We start from the raw sequence: 15,078 nt of genomic DNA, 5'->3' as shown, positions 1-15,078 counted from the left end.
TGGCAGACATTTTAATTTGATTCAAAGTAACTGAAAAAGAGCAGTTTAAAGGCAAATAAATTGTTCAGATGCTACAATACCAAGAGTATAATTGCAATGACCTTGCTAGTATTTGGAAAATTTGAACAGGTCCCTTATAATCCCTCATGTTGTGCGTATTTCCATGATTTCTGGTGTGTATGAGAGTATGTAGCCACTTGAGATGGTTTCAGAAAGTGTCCAATAGGTTGCTTGTGAAATCTGGCAAAGTTGACAGAGATGTTATGTCCCACAATACTGTGAATATTCTAGTAGAAGTTAGTCACGGTAGTGAATAAGTTTGCGTGTATCTAAAGTGGTTACTAGTTCATGCCATCACATTTGACGTAGTGTTGAGATGGGAACTTCCATTAACATGGGGAACTGGTCTAACAAATTATGAGAAGAAAAGAGGACTCCGATATAAAAAGGAAGTGAATATTATGTCTTCCAAGTAAGTCATAAAAACCGTCATTTTATGGGCATCAGAATGGGCAGTGGTGACATGTTGACGTGAGCATTTGTTTTTCTATGTTGACCTTCAAAGGCTTTTCTGTTGAATCAAAGGTATATTACTCATCAGACTATCCAGTCTTGCACCAAGGGCTTCATGTGGCTTTTGATTTAGCTGGAACCTGCAACAATATACACACTGTGTATATAATTCTATTATGAGGGACAATTTCAGGCTTCACTCCTTAAAAATAGATAGAAATGGTATAGAATATACACTAAATAGTTTGCCTTTGAACTGCCCATGAGTCGACTCGGGGTTTGACTAAAGTCAAGTCTTAAATATGCCCGTCCCCTCTCCACAGGTTCATCAAGGGCTTCATCTACAGACACCAGCCTAGATGCCCAGAGAATGAGTACTTCCTGGATTACGTGCGCTACTCCTTCCTAATGAAACTCAACAAGAGCGTGCCCAAGACCGTGCTGGACAAAAGCTGGCCCACTCCCCCACCTGCCCTGGCTGAGGTACTATTTGACTACATAACCCACAATCCCTTTAAAAATGCAAGCACAAGCACTCGCGATGATCTGACTAAGCTCTTTGTCAACTTCTTTTGTGGTTCTGTTTGGAACAGGCTTCGGAGCATCTGCGCAAAATGTGCATGCAGAACATGGTATGGAAGTACTGCAAGAGCATCAGCCCAGAATGGAAACACCAAGTGAGTTAAAAAATGTTTTATATATATATATATATACACAGTAGATCCTCTCCTACTTTGAGCTCCAGCTGCTCACTCACTGCTCTCTCTCTCCTCTATTCGTGTCTTCCATCTACAGATGGAGCAGAAAATGGTGGCGAGCGAAATCTTCAAGGACAAGAAAGACAACTACCCTCAGAGCGTCCCCAAACTCTTTGTGGGCACCAGGCTCAGTGAGTACTAGTTCTGCTGGCTGCAATCCTGCATGGGTTCCACACGCTGAACCTTCTACTGTAGGTGCTGTCTTAATGGCTTTGAAGTGTCCTGAGATGTTCTCACGCAGTGGTGTTTGTTTCTGCCTAGATGGAGAGGATATCAACCCCAAGGTGCTCCAGGCTCTTGGAAGTGAGAAGATGAAGGTGAGCTCAAGAACAAGCTTGTCTCTTTATCTAAATACATTTGCGAGTGTATGTTATGCTTTACACATAGGGAGGTTCTTAACACGTGTGTAAGTATTTAGTGGTGTGTGTGTGTGTGTGTGTGTGTGTGTGTGTGTGTGTGTGTGTGTGTGTGTGTGTGTGTGTGTGTGTGTGTGTGTGTGTGTGTGTGTGTGTGTGTGTGTGTTTTGGGAAGGGTTTGTTTTTCTGTTTTTGTGTGTGCGACTAACAGTAAGCTGTTTTGTGTATACAAACAGTATGCCGTTCCAGTGACCAAGTATGACAGGAAAGGATACAAAGCACGCGCCCGACAGCTCCTCCTCACCGGAAACTGTATCGTTATTGTGGAGGAAGCCAAACTGAAGCAACGCGTTGACTACAGCTCTCTGAAAGGTAACTCCCAAACATGAATCTCTGTCAAAGGCCATCAATAAGACACTCTGCAATCTGTTGCTGCATACTGAACTCATTTAGCATTTAGCTAAGGCTAACAGATAACTGTTAGCGTATGATTGTGTTTCTGTGTGGGTTGCGTGGATGAGCTGTACCGTCAGGAGTGGCCATGATTCTACTGAAGCTGTGTTTGTGTCCTCAGGAATCTCGGTGAGCTCCCTCAGTGACGGCATCTTCGTTCTGCATGTGCCATGTGAGGATAACAAGCAGAAGGTGAGACTGCACTTCTGCTCACCTGAAGGCTGACTATCACAACACACTCACAGAACTGATGACAAAAGAACCCTTTTGTTTCTGTCCAGTTTTGAAAGTTTATTTTGGCATTTGTTACACATATAAGCTGAAGCAATGGTATTGGAATCTAGTGATGCGGTTAAGTTTGTGATGAAGTGCATGTCGCTGTACTTTTAGTGAGCATAGTTCTGAAAGTTCTTCTTTTCTTCTCATGTGCAGGGGGATGTGGTTCTCCAGAGTGAACATGTCATTGAGACTCTGACAAAACTGGCAATCTGTGCTGACAAAATCAACAGCATCAACATCAACCCGGGGAGGTGAGTGTTGAGCTCAGTCCATCAAGAGACCTTTCTCTGCAAAATGTTCAACAAAGTGAACTGTTTCATGTGCTCCAGATGTCAAGTGATTCAGAGCTGTGTTTGAGGAAGTCACCTCTCTCTCTCTTCTATCTTTCTCTCAGCAGCATAACATTCACAGGGGGTCCAGGAAAAGAAGGGATCATAGATTTCACTGCTGGCTCAGACCTACTCATTGCCAAGGCCAAGAATGGGCACTTGTCTGTGGTAAGTTGGGTGTGGGAGCTGTCAGTCATACTGAAAGCTACACATTGCAAAATAAACTGTACAAGTATAGCTACATACACTCACCAATTGGTGTAAAATGATCAGGCCATCAGCAACACATGTTGAGGCTTCAAATGGTTTGTTTAGTATTGAACGTAACAATTATGAATCTGATAAGGACGTACATTCATAGTCAGTGTGTGGAAACAGCTTTTTATGAGGAAGAGAAATCACTTTTTTTTTGTAACTGTTTTGCAGACTGCTCCTCGCCTGAACTCAAGATGATGACAGTTATTAAGCACTTCCTGATTCCGCACTGGACTGCATGTCCAGATCCACTCTTCTGTCTGCCAATCATGACTGCGGACTGCCTCGTCTGCCACATCAATCACACACCGGCTCCAATGACGGCAAACGATTCTGCTTCCAATTGTGAATCTTCAAACGAACTAATCGATATTTATGTTTATATATTTGGGAGGGGGGGGATTAATACTGTTTTTATTTGAACATTATAATTTTACATTTGAAGCCAAGGAATAACAATGTTTATTGCATTCTCTCTGTTCTCTCTTTATCTGTTGCTTATTTTTTTTTGTTGGGGAGTGGAATCCATTGAAAAAGTGCTAGAGAGATAACCTCAGCTACAAGTCATTGGAGATAATCAGGGTTAACTGTTAGTTTGTATCACTGCTCTCTGTTCAGGTTCATCCATTATCTGTCATGTATTCCGCTTCTGACCCTGTATGCAACTGCACTCAGTGCCACTCAAAGCAGTATGCATTACAAAGCCATGTCCGTCATAATGGGCCTTGTTTTAAGTTGGGATGTTGAAATGATCCGTCGTTATGTTTGGGAAGAGATGGAGGCCAAGTCTAAGGTACACATGCCGTTTTGTCTTTCTTTTGCGTTGCCAAATAAGTACAAAGTAAGTGAAGGGAAATTGCTCAAATGTAGGTAGTTGAGAGTGTGCAGGGCACAAAATGGAGAAGTATCAGGAAATGTAGGGAAGCCCACTCCGTTTCAGCTCTCTGGCTGGTCACTTTTGGATTCGCTCTAAGGTCTTAGACACATACATTGAGTGGTAACGCCCAGGCAAAAGAGACTTACAGAGAGAGGGAGATGGGTAAGAAATGGGGGGAACCATTGTTTGGCTTCTGTCTAATTTGTCATCCTAAACCAGTGCCTTTATCTAATGCAGACACTACCTTATTTATATTCCATGTATGACAATGTTGAGTCTGAAATGTAACATGTGTAGCATTGTTCTATATTTCATACTGTAAAAACACAGCCAGACTCAAACATGCAACTCCACTTAAGGATAGATAGTCCCTCCAATACACTGGATAAATATAACTTCATAGTGTTCCAGTTGCAGGCATCTTGGTAGTATCTGTCATTTCTGTAAGAGACAGCGTCTGAGTCTTTGTCTCAACACTATAGTTCAAATGTTTTACACAGGAAAGACAGAAAGGTATACACAAAAAAATATACTGCTCAGATTGTGTGTTCCTGTAAGATTGATTTTATATATGTAGATCTTGAAATGCTACTAAACAAATCTTCCCACATTAGACAAAACACAGCGTTATGGTCCTGACTGTTTTGATTGATACCCATTTTGTTCAGGCCAAGCACTTGAAAGATATGAGTGACCTAATAGTTACTTTGTGTTGTTTTGTTTTGCCTTGCTTTGTACTGCATAATTCATAATTTTAGATTTTTATTAAGCTTCTCTGAACCAATTATTCTCCAGTGAGGATAAATGTGAAGGATGACTGTAATGTGGTGGCATGCTTTGGATCAAATGTAAAGTTAATTGTAGAGTAAAACAATAAGACCAAAAACACTATATATTTTTTGTCATCTGAATACTTTGTATAAAAAAGGATGCAACTGATTTCTTAAAGCATAAAAAATCATTATAATTCACATTTTGTAATTATTTTCTACTATTTGTGTAATATAAGATTTATTTAAAGGGGTTTGAAACTCAAAATTTGCACCACATTATGTATGCAAAGATAATGGACTTTCTGAAAATGTGTTCATCCACAGTTCCATAGACTTGGTAGAGCTGCTTAGACTTAGACCATTCCCCCTTTAAACAACTGGAAAACCGATCCAAACACTTTTGTGTGCCTAAGTTGTACTGTCTGGGAGAGCAAATGCTCTTAATCTCTCATTGACAAGCCCTGTTTCAAGTCTACTTTTGGTTGTGATCCACCAAGGGAACAACTTCTAATAACATACTGACCTGACATTAGTCAGGAAAGACGTTAAGCGATTTTGTTTTGTTTTGACCTCCTGATGCATGTTATTGTCATTTGTAAACAAGCTTGCAAAGCTGTGGTGAGAGGCAAGTGAGAATGCAAAGAGGTGTTATGCTTTTATTTTTACAAAATTCTTCTTTTATCTCATTTAGAATGACACTATTGTGCCTTCCGCTACAGCTAAATATTTAATGTATTTCTACCAACTCTTTGTCTTTCAACATTTTATTTTCCTCAGACAGATGCTTGGCATCGTTGACCTAATATGTTCTGAAAAGGCATAATTAAACTTGTCAATCCTTTCAAATAAAATATGTTATATGGTCATAATAGAAAATCACATTAATCTATTATGTATTGAATGAATGGACAAAATACTCTTTAAGTATTTAAACTGACAAATATCAACTGAAAGTTAAAAAAATAAAGCACTAATAGGCATTTTTCAACCATTGTGTTTGAATGTATTGCACTGTCAGCAAAATGCTCCCACAACCAACCCTAGTTCAAAATAGCTCCATACTTACAGTACTAGAAAGTAGTGATGCGCGGGTGGGCTTTTTTTAAAAACCCGCACCAACCCGACTTTTCAGGAGATCCAAACCGCCCCGCCCAATCCGCAAAAATATGTTCGAATTGTGACCCAAATCCGACCCGACCCGCGGAAAGGAAAAAAACGCACCTATAACGTCTTTCGTAGCCTAATTAGCCTAATTCTCCCACATGAGGACAACAGCGGGTTACAATGATCGGTCATTTTGACAATCTGCGCTCTTCCACACCATTCATAATCTGCAGCCTAGACATAGCCAGTGTTAAATCTCATCTTCATCATAACAAGTTTACATTCATATTTCCCCTTGCAACTTCATAGGCTAGCCTACTTTTGCGTGAAACACTGCCAAGCATTTAACAAGCACAGCTGTGTATTCGTGTATGACAGAAGCAAGATGTTCTCGCATTGTGCACAACCTTTGATATCCCAGATCATTAGGCTCCATGTCCATAAAGTAGCGAATGCGCGATTTACTTTTTTCAGTCAGTCACGCATGGCGCAATTGGGTGCTGAATTTAGGAGAAATTATGTTTTGCGCTCGACCACACCTCCTGTGTAATGCAGGCGCATCGCCACCTAATATGTCGGAAGTTAACAAGTGAGAAATGTGCATTTTTACTTTTTTGACCCGACCCACCCGCAATATTTAGAAAAAACTACTAGGCCTACCCAAATCCGCCCGACCCGCGGGTAAACCCGCGGATATCCGCGGTTAATGGGCTGAACCGCGCATCACTACTAGAAAGCATGGAAGAGGTTTATAAGGTAGACTGCTTGAAAAATTGTATAGGCCTAGGCTACTGTCAAATTATAGCAGATTGTATGAAAGACGTTTATGGGAGTGTCAACAGTATGTCGCAATGGAAATCCGAAACTGAAAGTGGTGGGCTAATAGTGCATGATGCGTTACATTGCTTCAGAACTTAGTTTCTGAAACTCTGCCACGAGTTTACGGAAGGAGCCTACTGGATTACCGCTTCTATGCCCTATATATTTTTTAAGAGAATAACATACAAGTGTTTGTATAGGGTAGGCCTATTAGGCTTATATGAAAGCTGCATATAAGGTAGCCATAGTTTATAGCTAATACTTGATTCATTATCTGGAAGTCTACGACTTTAGGAATTACCCAGTGAACGTGACTGTAGGAGTTCCACAATTGCGTCAGATAGCCTACGTTTGAAGGAAGGCGAACACACTTTTCATAAGCTTCGCTACCAAGTTGACAGACATATGTATCAAACAATATTTTTTTCTTCTTTGTGAGAAATCACCTGGATCATTTGCATATTTGACCTCTCCAAATATGTATTCCGTCATTTTTTCAGGTAGGCAACGTATTGACTCACATTTGGCATGATGACGTCGTAGCCTATGCTGTTTATGTCGCTTATCTGTTATAATCGCTGTTGGCACGTATGCCTATTCCCCAGGTTGCCAAGGAGGTATAGGCTATTTATCACATTAAAACTCTGCAATGCATGAACCTGTCGCGCAATCTGCAAATATTCCTTTATTCACGCGTTTTGATGTACAAACACAACATTCCTCAAGTGACTTGTAGGCTAGTGATACACATAGTCAATATTGTAATTTGTAAAACAAACAAACAACACAATAATGGTGTAGGCTATGATACCCTGCTCCATGTATATTAACTCGAAACTTCTAGAAACATTTACAGTGAAGACACGGGGAATTCCCAGTGCTCAACTTGCACGCTTTGAGAAGTGTGAAGTTGAACAGATGTGTAGACTATTGAAATATAAACTATCAATATTAGATGGTAGTCTATGAAGAAAGTCCATGTGCACGTGTCGTGCAGGACAGGTTTAGTAGCCTAAAAACGAATTAAAATGTCCGCATAGTAGTAGGAGTTTCTTTAGACGTCGGATAGCCTGCCAGATGTGGCAGGTGTTGCTCTCACCAGCCAGTTTTATTTGAGTTATTTTTGTCTATTTTTGATAGCCTAAGCATGCACAAACATGGGATTTCCTTCACACAGAGGCACATTTACAAAGGTTAAACATAAGTTGTAGTCTGTAGTTGTGTTATGAACTGGTAACTGGGAATTCCCCACTTTCATGAGATTTTGTTGGCACTCTGGTGACTTGTCAGGTGTTCATATGGTGAAGTCTGCCGTTTACAACAACAAACTTGACTTCACATTCTAATTTGCATCAACAGGTGAGGCCAAGGGGCTCTGCATCTAACCTGGAAATGTGTCTAGTTTGGAGGATTTGGTAAGACATCCTATATTATCGACAAAACACATACAGTTTTTGCAAATCAATATTTTATCTTTGTCTTCGACTCATGCAGTTGTTACAGCACTGTTAACAGAACAGTTGTTAAATTGTTAAGTTTGCAGTTCCCGATTTAAGCTCAGATAGTCTTTTTGGGCAATCCTTTGGCAAACTAATTTTATCAATACTAGATATCACAGGTAGATATCCTGGCCCCATTTTTACCTCACAAGAAGTCAAGAGGGGAATATGCATTTACTGGTCCTTAGTCTTGAGAGACCTGTCAGACTCAGGCGGCCGGACTCAGGTAATTGGAGTTGGTTTGCGCTGAGTGCTTAGGTCATCCAGGATAGATAGCCTGCAGCACAAATCATCTCATGACAGGGTACCGTAGACTCTCATAGCTGCTCAAATTTGTGGATGTCATCAACAAATGCTGACATCATCGATGGAAGACCTTTTATTTACCCGCTTATTTCACTCATTTTACATGCCTTTGTGCCTCTGCTTTTACGACATGTTTGAATGCAAAAACGTTCCTTTTGGCAATATCATGTGACAAGTCTGAGTGTGAGTATCCCCTCTGCCGTTACAGGTGACACCTGCATTGCATCACTGCACCGCAAATGGCAGTGGGGCCATTCAGTGAACAGGTACGGGAGAGCCGCGTGGAGCTCGTTGATGCTTGGAGCAAACATGTGACGTCTCTTCTGGACCTCCTTTTCCAAGACGGTGCTGTCACCGAGGAGGATGTGAGCCTGGTGAGAGGTGGAGGGGGTTTAGGAGATCGCGATCGCATGCGGAACTTGCTGGATGTGCTGTACGGTCGAGGAGAGGATGCCTGCTGCGCTTTCTATAAAGTCATGCCACGAGTTCAGACTGCTTCTGGAACCGAGACCCCTAACATCTCCAGGCCGCCGAGCTTACAGGAGCACCTTCAAAGACACAGAGAGGTGCTGGGCAAGGAGCACGGCCCCAAAAACTCAGGTAGCATCAAAGCTAAAGCTCCAGACCGCAGCAAGGCCAAGTCCTACACGGACATCACGCTGTCCAAGAGGCCAGGCTACGAGGTGCACCTGCAGCACCAGCACGAGGCGGCCATGGTCGGAGAGTTCTTCAGGGGTCATGCACAGGAGAGTCAAGGGCAAGGGGAGATCTGTGTGTTCAGGGAGATGTACCAGAGTCTGCTGGCGGTCCCGGGGGATGGCCTGACCCTGCTGTCAGGGGTGGCGGGTAGCGGCAAGACCACGGTGGTCCGGCGACTCGTTCACGAGTGGTCCTCGCAGAAGGACAGCAAGAAGATCATCCTGTCTCTGTCCTTCCGGGAGCTGAACCTGCTCACGGAGCCGGACAGTCTGCGAGGGCTGCTGTCCATGCATTACAGTCACCTGAAGCCCGTCTTGACCGAGATCATGGGCGATAAACTCGACCGCCTGCTTCTCATCCTCGACGGACTCGACGAATTCTGCTTCCCGCTGGATTTCACGCGCACTCCCAAGTGTTCGGACCCGGAGCGGGCAATGCCCGTGGGCGCCATGGTGGTGAACCTTCTCAAAGGCAACCTTCTCCCAGGTATCTCCATCCTCCTCACCTCCCGACCCCACGCCGTCTCCAAGGTCCCTCCGGAGCTGGTGAACGTGTTCTGCAGCGTCCTGGGCTTCTCCCCAGCTCAGCAGCAGGAGTACTTCAGACACAACTGCAGCTCGGTGCAGGCAGGAGCGCAGGTGTGGGATTACGTGTCCACCCATAAGCCGCTGCAGCTTATGTGCCACGTCCCTGCCTTCTGCTGGATTGTGTCCACAGCCTTGTACAACGGAAGCCCTGGTCTCACCCAGCCTAGTGCCCCTGTCCCTGCAGTGGACAACAGTAAAAGTGTGTCCGAGAGTGTGACACCCTCTGCACCGTGCATCCCTACTGAGCCTAGCGCTGTGTTGATATCATCCTCAGTGAAGACACTGACCATCACAGACATCTACTGCTGTTTCCTGAAGTCCATCCTGGTGTTCCATGGGGAAGGGAGGGAGGAGGGCTCTCGCTGGCGCCTCCTTCAGGACGCTCCGCGCATCTTGCAGGGGAGCCGCCCAGTGCTGAGAGGCCTCGGGGTCCTGGCTTTCCAGGGGCTGCTGGAGAGGCGGTTTCTCTTCGACTGCTCGGACCTGGACCGCGCGGGACTCTCCCTGGACCGCGCGGACGTCTCGCAGGTCTTCCTGGTGGAGATCCTGAAAGAGGACAGCACCTCGCTCACGCTGGAGAAGAACTTCTACTTCATCCACACCAGCGTCCAGGAGTTTCTGGCAGCCGTGTACTTTGTCTATGAGTCGCTGTCCGGCTCAGACCCATTCGCTGGGCAGCAGCCTCACGCGTTCAAGCTTCCGCCATCACTCCAGAGGCTGATGACCTCCATGTCCAAGAAGCTGCTCGGGGCCAGAGGTCTCCTGAAACGACACGTCAAGAAGGCTCTTCTGTGGAGCGAGCAGAATCAGTCTGGACATATGGACTTGTTCTGCAGGTAAATGAACAGTTAGTATTCATAATAAAGACATTATAAAGGTATAATTAATATCATGGTATAAAGGTGTAGTTAATATTGTCCCTCTCTCTCAAGAAGCTCTTGAAGACCCAACTTTTCCAAGGGTGCCTCATCTCCTTACACTTCTAACAGCCTAACACACCTAATGCACTTCCCTATTCCCTCCTGTACCTCCTCCTCCTTCTACCATTTTTTCTTTCTGTACACGTGGACTAGTACCTTTAGCTTCTGTCATCTGTACTACTTTACTGTATCGATTAATGTAGCATGAATTCCTACCTATGGTCTCCTTTGCTTTGCAGCTTGAATGTTATTCCTGGTTTTGTAAGCCACATTGAATAGAAGCGTCTGCTAGATGAATAAATGTAAATGTAAATCATAAGACATAATAAGTCACACAAAGCTATAATGAAGATAATATGAGTATATCAAGTTATAGTTCTGTATGAAATGTGTATCTTTGTTGCACTGAATGTTGAATAACTTCATGTAAGCACTGCATGGAAGTACTGTAATGACAGAGGTGGAAAAGTAAAAATCCAACCATGTATTGGTTCTACCTGTGCAGTTAACACAGGTGATATCACTAATTAGCTGCTCTACCTAGCTGAAGGGTTGTGCTAATTAGAATCAGCTGGTTTAAATTAATGGTTGGCACAAATACATGGTAGGACTTTTACTTTCTGAAGCTGGACTTTTCCACCTCTGTGTAATGAATACCAGTTCTGTTCAGATGAAGTGTGTGGCCCAAGGACACTTTCAGATGAATCCATGTGGAACTGCACTGAATTTGGAACACTTACGTTACTAGACAACCTCTTAACATTCTGAAGCACCACCCATGCTAACAAATTCATCTCAATGGATCTCTCCTGTCACTCCTCCAGGTTTGTGTCTGGCCTCATGGTTCCGCGAACCCGCCTCACCTTAGATGGCCTTTTCCCCAGGACGGCCTGCTTGGCGGGATCTCTGTTCCGCTCCTCATCGTCCGCTGCTCCGTCCGCCGCCCCTCCGTTCTACCTGTCTCTCCTTCACTCACAGCTCCAGAGCTGCAGCCTCTGCCCAGAGCGACAGGTGAACGTGTGCCACTGCCTGTACGAGGCTCAGGACTCAGGCCTGTCCCAGCGGCTGCAGAGCTGGCTGCAGGTCCTGGCGCAGACGCCCCGGTCGGAGCGCTCGTCTCTGGAGAAGAGGGACTGGAGCGAGCTGGCCTTCCTGCTTCAGCTCAGCCCCGACCTGGACACGCTTAAGCTGGACGCCCAGGGTCTGGACGCGGAGGGCCTACGCAGGCTTCTGCCCGTGCTTCCTCTCTTCCGCACCCTCAGGTGAGATTAGCCCTGTAAGCTCCTCTGGCTCAACAAGCAGCACTCTTCAAGCTCTCCACTGACGTGAACAAACAGAGAATGAAATTCCCTGAAACTCATGTTCCGGTTTGTTCTATCCTTTCACCCCCTTAAAGCCTTGGACAGAATCCCCTTGGTCCCGAGGGAGCCGCTGTGCTTTCCAAGGCGCTTAAGACTCCAGCTTGCCGTGTGGAGAAGTTGTGGTGAGTGGCTCTCAACCAAACCCAAACCGCTCAGTGAACTGTGGCCCATTGCTGTGCTCTGTGAGGCATGAGCTCCTTGTGCATCTCCTGACCTTGTGTGTTTGTTTACAGGGTAGTGAAGACTGGACTTGGTTGTGAAGGGGTCCGGATCCTGTCAGACACACTGAAGGACAACCGGACTGTTGTTGATCTCAGGTAGAGTCACAAGCAAAGGCACCTCAGCTCTAATGATCCAATCACAGGAATTACTGTATGATGTTTTGGTCCAAAACTAGCTAGCAAACTAGCCAACAGGTAGCAGACCTTCCTACACACACTAAAAACATTAACAGCAGCAATGATGGAAAACTAAAGTAGAAATTGTACTGACATTGCGGATATACTTTGTGTATAAGAGTTGTTCTGTAATAGCCGTTCCCTGTAATCTCATCTAGCGGACAAAACTACACAGTGAATAACTTTGTCCTATTGGTGTTATAGTGTGTCTATAAGATGTTAAACACATGTTTTTCACATCATATACCTTTATTATCTAAATGTGTTAATTGCTTTAAATAACAAAAATTAGCTGACGCATTTTAAAAAGTAATGTCTGATGTCTTTGTAGAATGGCCATCAATGACATTTCAGATGGAGGAGCAAGACATCTTGCTGATTTATTGAAGACAAATTGTGCTTTGAAAGATATAAGGTAAGGGAATGACCAGATATCCTTTGATAAGAAAATTGTAGAAGCACAAATGTTCCTACAGTTACACATGATACACTTAATGAAGAATCTTTATCAGCATGGACCTCAATTTATAGTCAAGTCAAGTCAAGTCACTTTATTTGTATAGCACATTGAGTTGATCCAAAGTGCTTCACAGTTGATGAGGTTGGACTATCAGGACAAAACAAGACAGGATATTTGTAGTGCTTCTGTCGTTTAGATAGACAGATAGATAGATACTTTATTGATCCCCAAGGGGAAATTCAAGTTTTGTTTGTGCAGAATGGTAGATAAAGAAGTGAATTCTGTTAAATAATTTCCTCTTCCTTCTCCATACTGAGACATTATGAGCTGTCTATACAGTCTACCCTGTATTGTACCAGAGAGGGTTAAAGCGGATAGTAATGAAGGATCTTTGATTGTGCTGTATACCTTCGTGCTCTGCATACCGTTTGGGTGAAACACTGAATTTTTCACAAGGCTCTGTTTACTTTTTTTTTTATCTTTAGACTCCGTGACAACCAGATAACAGACAAAGGGGCTGAACTCCTGATGGATGCCCTGACAGAGAACTCAACTCTTCAGTATTTATGGTGAGTGCTGACAGTGTGACATTAGTCATGATGAAGCAATCATTCATGTTAAGTACAACCATTTGTTTAATGTTGTGGTTTTCATTTCACAACAGGCTCTTTGACAACAAGTTCACTAAGGATGGTGTCAAGAAGCTCAAAGAATTTTCTATGACGAGAGCCAATCTGGAAATCAAAGTGTGTGTCTAAACAGCAAAAAATGAATGAAAGAAATGTATAGGTATACAGTACATACAGTATATCACTGCATAATTTGGTTGGAACATGAATGAATGAAGGTCTAGTTACATTCAGACCACTCATAGTACTGTATGTTGAATGCCTGTGTTGTATTGATGAAGGTTGTTGCTCACCTCGAAGGTTACTAGCACGTAAGTGCCTCATCAAAATCTCAAACATAAAGAGACGTTGTAATCCCGACAATTGTAATTGTGCTGTATCATATTTGTTTTGTTTTTATATCTTTTGTCATTGTAAATATTTTATTTAAGTCCTTTTTACAATTCCATGTATACACATTGTTACTCGCACACTTCAAATATTTAGTTTAAGTATATAGTGCAGATATTGAGACAATACAAACCATAGAAAAGTGGGCAGAACACATGTAAGCGCTCAGTGCACGTTAGCAGTGTGCTGAGTGAAGTATGCAGTTTGAGACAAAGCCACATATTTCAGGTGAACTGTCTACATGTACAGTACTTCATTAGATGGTCTTCTGGATTTGCCTCAGTTGAAGAGATGTAAAGTATTTCAACTTTAGATATCCCAGCACTGCCCTCTGTTGGACTAATGATGAACTTTGGATGATTTTTTCCATCACCAGGCCTCAACACTGGGGTAGATAAGAATATAGTTTTGAATGTCAAGGTTGTGATTGCCATAAACGTCATGTGGCATTGTTCCAAATGTCATGTCCAAGTGTTATGTCTGCTGATTGATTGACAGAGGTTCTTTCCCAAAGGTCAAAATGATTTTATTCAAAGTTGACACATGCTCTCCCTCAGGTGACATCAAGTGTTTTGTTTGTACTTATTACCTTAAGGTTAAAATTACAGGCTCATTACTTGCACTGTGATAAGATAGGTAGGCCTGGGTTTTGTGACTAATAAGGTCAATAGACTTAAAGTGATCTGTTGCCTCACCAACAGTTAATTGTGTGCATTACATTTGCCTTAAATTATATACAATGTCCACCATTGTGTTTGTGCTCCTCAGGGATCTGCAGTTAGCAGTATTTTGTACATGTACATACTTACCATTGAAATGATTGTTTCAAAATCATCACAAATAAGGATATAACCAAATGTACTATTGTATTTGTGGATGTATCCTCAGAATAGTATTTGTATCCAATGTTTGGGACTGTTTTAATGTGATAATCACTATTCATAATAAATGGATGGATGACAATGAACGGAATGCTTAGTGAGTAGATCCTCAGTTCGACAAAGACATTCTCATGCAATTAAATAACTAATTAAATAAAAAATAACTTGTAACACTTCACATTCTGCTACTGTGTGTATATGTTATATTTTGTCCCAAAATGTCATTTCTATATCTATATTCAAATGTACATCTATGTTTACAGTATATATATGGCCTGCCTTAATGTTAATGCCTGATAAGTCTGGCACAACTGGAACCGACTCCTACTTGCAGTATTTCACCACACCAATGAGAGCCGCATTTTACCGAGTGAGATTTTGCCGTTAGAGGGCAACGTCGAGGTAAAAGTCGGAAAGTGAGTCACTCAGTTC

The 15,078-nt window shown here is 43.0% G+C and overlaps 2 protein-coding genes across 6 annotated transcripts in view; both read left to right on the top strand.

Moving 5' to 3' along the window:
- The window catches only part of LOC134099059 (unconventional myosin-Ic-like), a 44,603-nt gene extending 39,159 nt beyond the window's left edge, over window positions 1-5,444 (top strand). For 3 of the 5 annotated variants that reach the window (XM_062551750.1, XM_062551754.1, XM_062551752.1), the window contains exons 24-32: window positions 837-996; window positions 1,107-1,190; window positions 1,309-1,402; window positions 1,533-1,588; window positions 1,864-1,999; window positions 2,202-2,272; window positions 2,513-2,610; window positions 2,754-2,856; window positions 3,115-5,444. In XM_062551750.1, the coding sequence (XP_062407734.1) occupies window positions 837-996; window positions 1,107-1,190; window positions 1,309-1,402; window positions 1,533-1,588; window positions 1,864-1,999; window positions 2,202-2,272; window positions 2,513-2,610; window positions 2,754-2,856; window positions 3,115-3,141 (829 nt within the window). In that variant the 3' untranslated portion in view covers window positions 3,142-5,444. The remainder of the gene's footprint in view (window positions 1-836; window positions 997-1,106; window positions 1,191-1,308; window positions 1,403-1,532; window positions 1,589-1,863; window positions 2,000-2,201; window positions 2,273-2,512; window positions 2,611-2,753; window positions 2,857-3,114) is intronic. The other 2 variants (XM_062551751.1, XM_062551753.1) reach the window with 1 other exon arrangement.
- A 1,202-nt stretch (window positions 5,445-6,646) lies between these two features.
- Window positions 6,647-14,802, top strand: si:dkey-118k5.3 (protein NLRC3). Its single transcript, XM_062552989.1, has 9 exons — window positions 6,647-7,016; window positions 7,876-7,931; window positions 8,530-10,443; window positions 11,352-11,789; window positions 11,924-12,010; window positions 12,122-12,205; window positions 12,618-12,701; window positions 13,232-13,315; window positions 13,411-14,802. The coding sequence occupies exons 3-9, from the start codon at window positions 8,561-8,563 to the stop codon at window positions 13,502-13,504; spliced, it is 2,754 nt and encodes a 917-aa protein (XP_062408973.1). The 5' UTR covers window positions 6,647-7,016; window positions 7,876-7,931; window positions 8,530-8,560; the 3' UTR covers window positions 13,505-14,802.
- The last annotated feature ends 276 nt before the right edge of the window (window positions 14,803-15,078 follow it).

This window comes from Sardina pilchardus, chromosome 13 (assembly GCF_963854185.1).
Source record: "Sardina pilchardus chromosome 13, fSarPil1.1, whole genome shotgun sequence".
Lineage (NCBI taxonomy): Eukaryota > Metazoa > Chordata > Actinopteri > Clupeiformes > Clupeidae > Sardina > Sardina pilchardus.
The sequence above is the reverse complement of the archived record's forward strand: the minus strand, read 5'-3'. Positions and strand labels throughout refer to the sequence as shown.

Coding starts and splice junctions, on each gene's coding strand:
- si:dkey-118k5.3 (XM_062552989.1), top strand. CDS start 8,561: ATGGCAGTGGGGCCATTCAGTGAACAGGTACGGGAGAGCCGCGTGGAG. Junction 11,790..11,923: donor CCTCTCTTCCGCACCCTCAG/GTGAGATTAGCC, acceptor ACCCCCTTAAAG/CCTTGGACAGAATCCCCTTG. Junction 12,702..13,231: donor TGTGCTTTGAAAGATATAAG/GTAAGGGAATGA, acceptor TTTTATCTTTAG/ACTCCGTGACAACCAGATAA.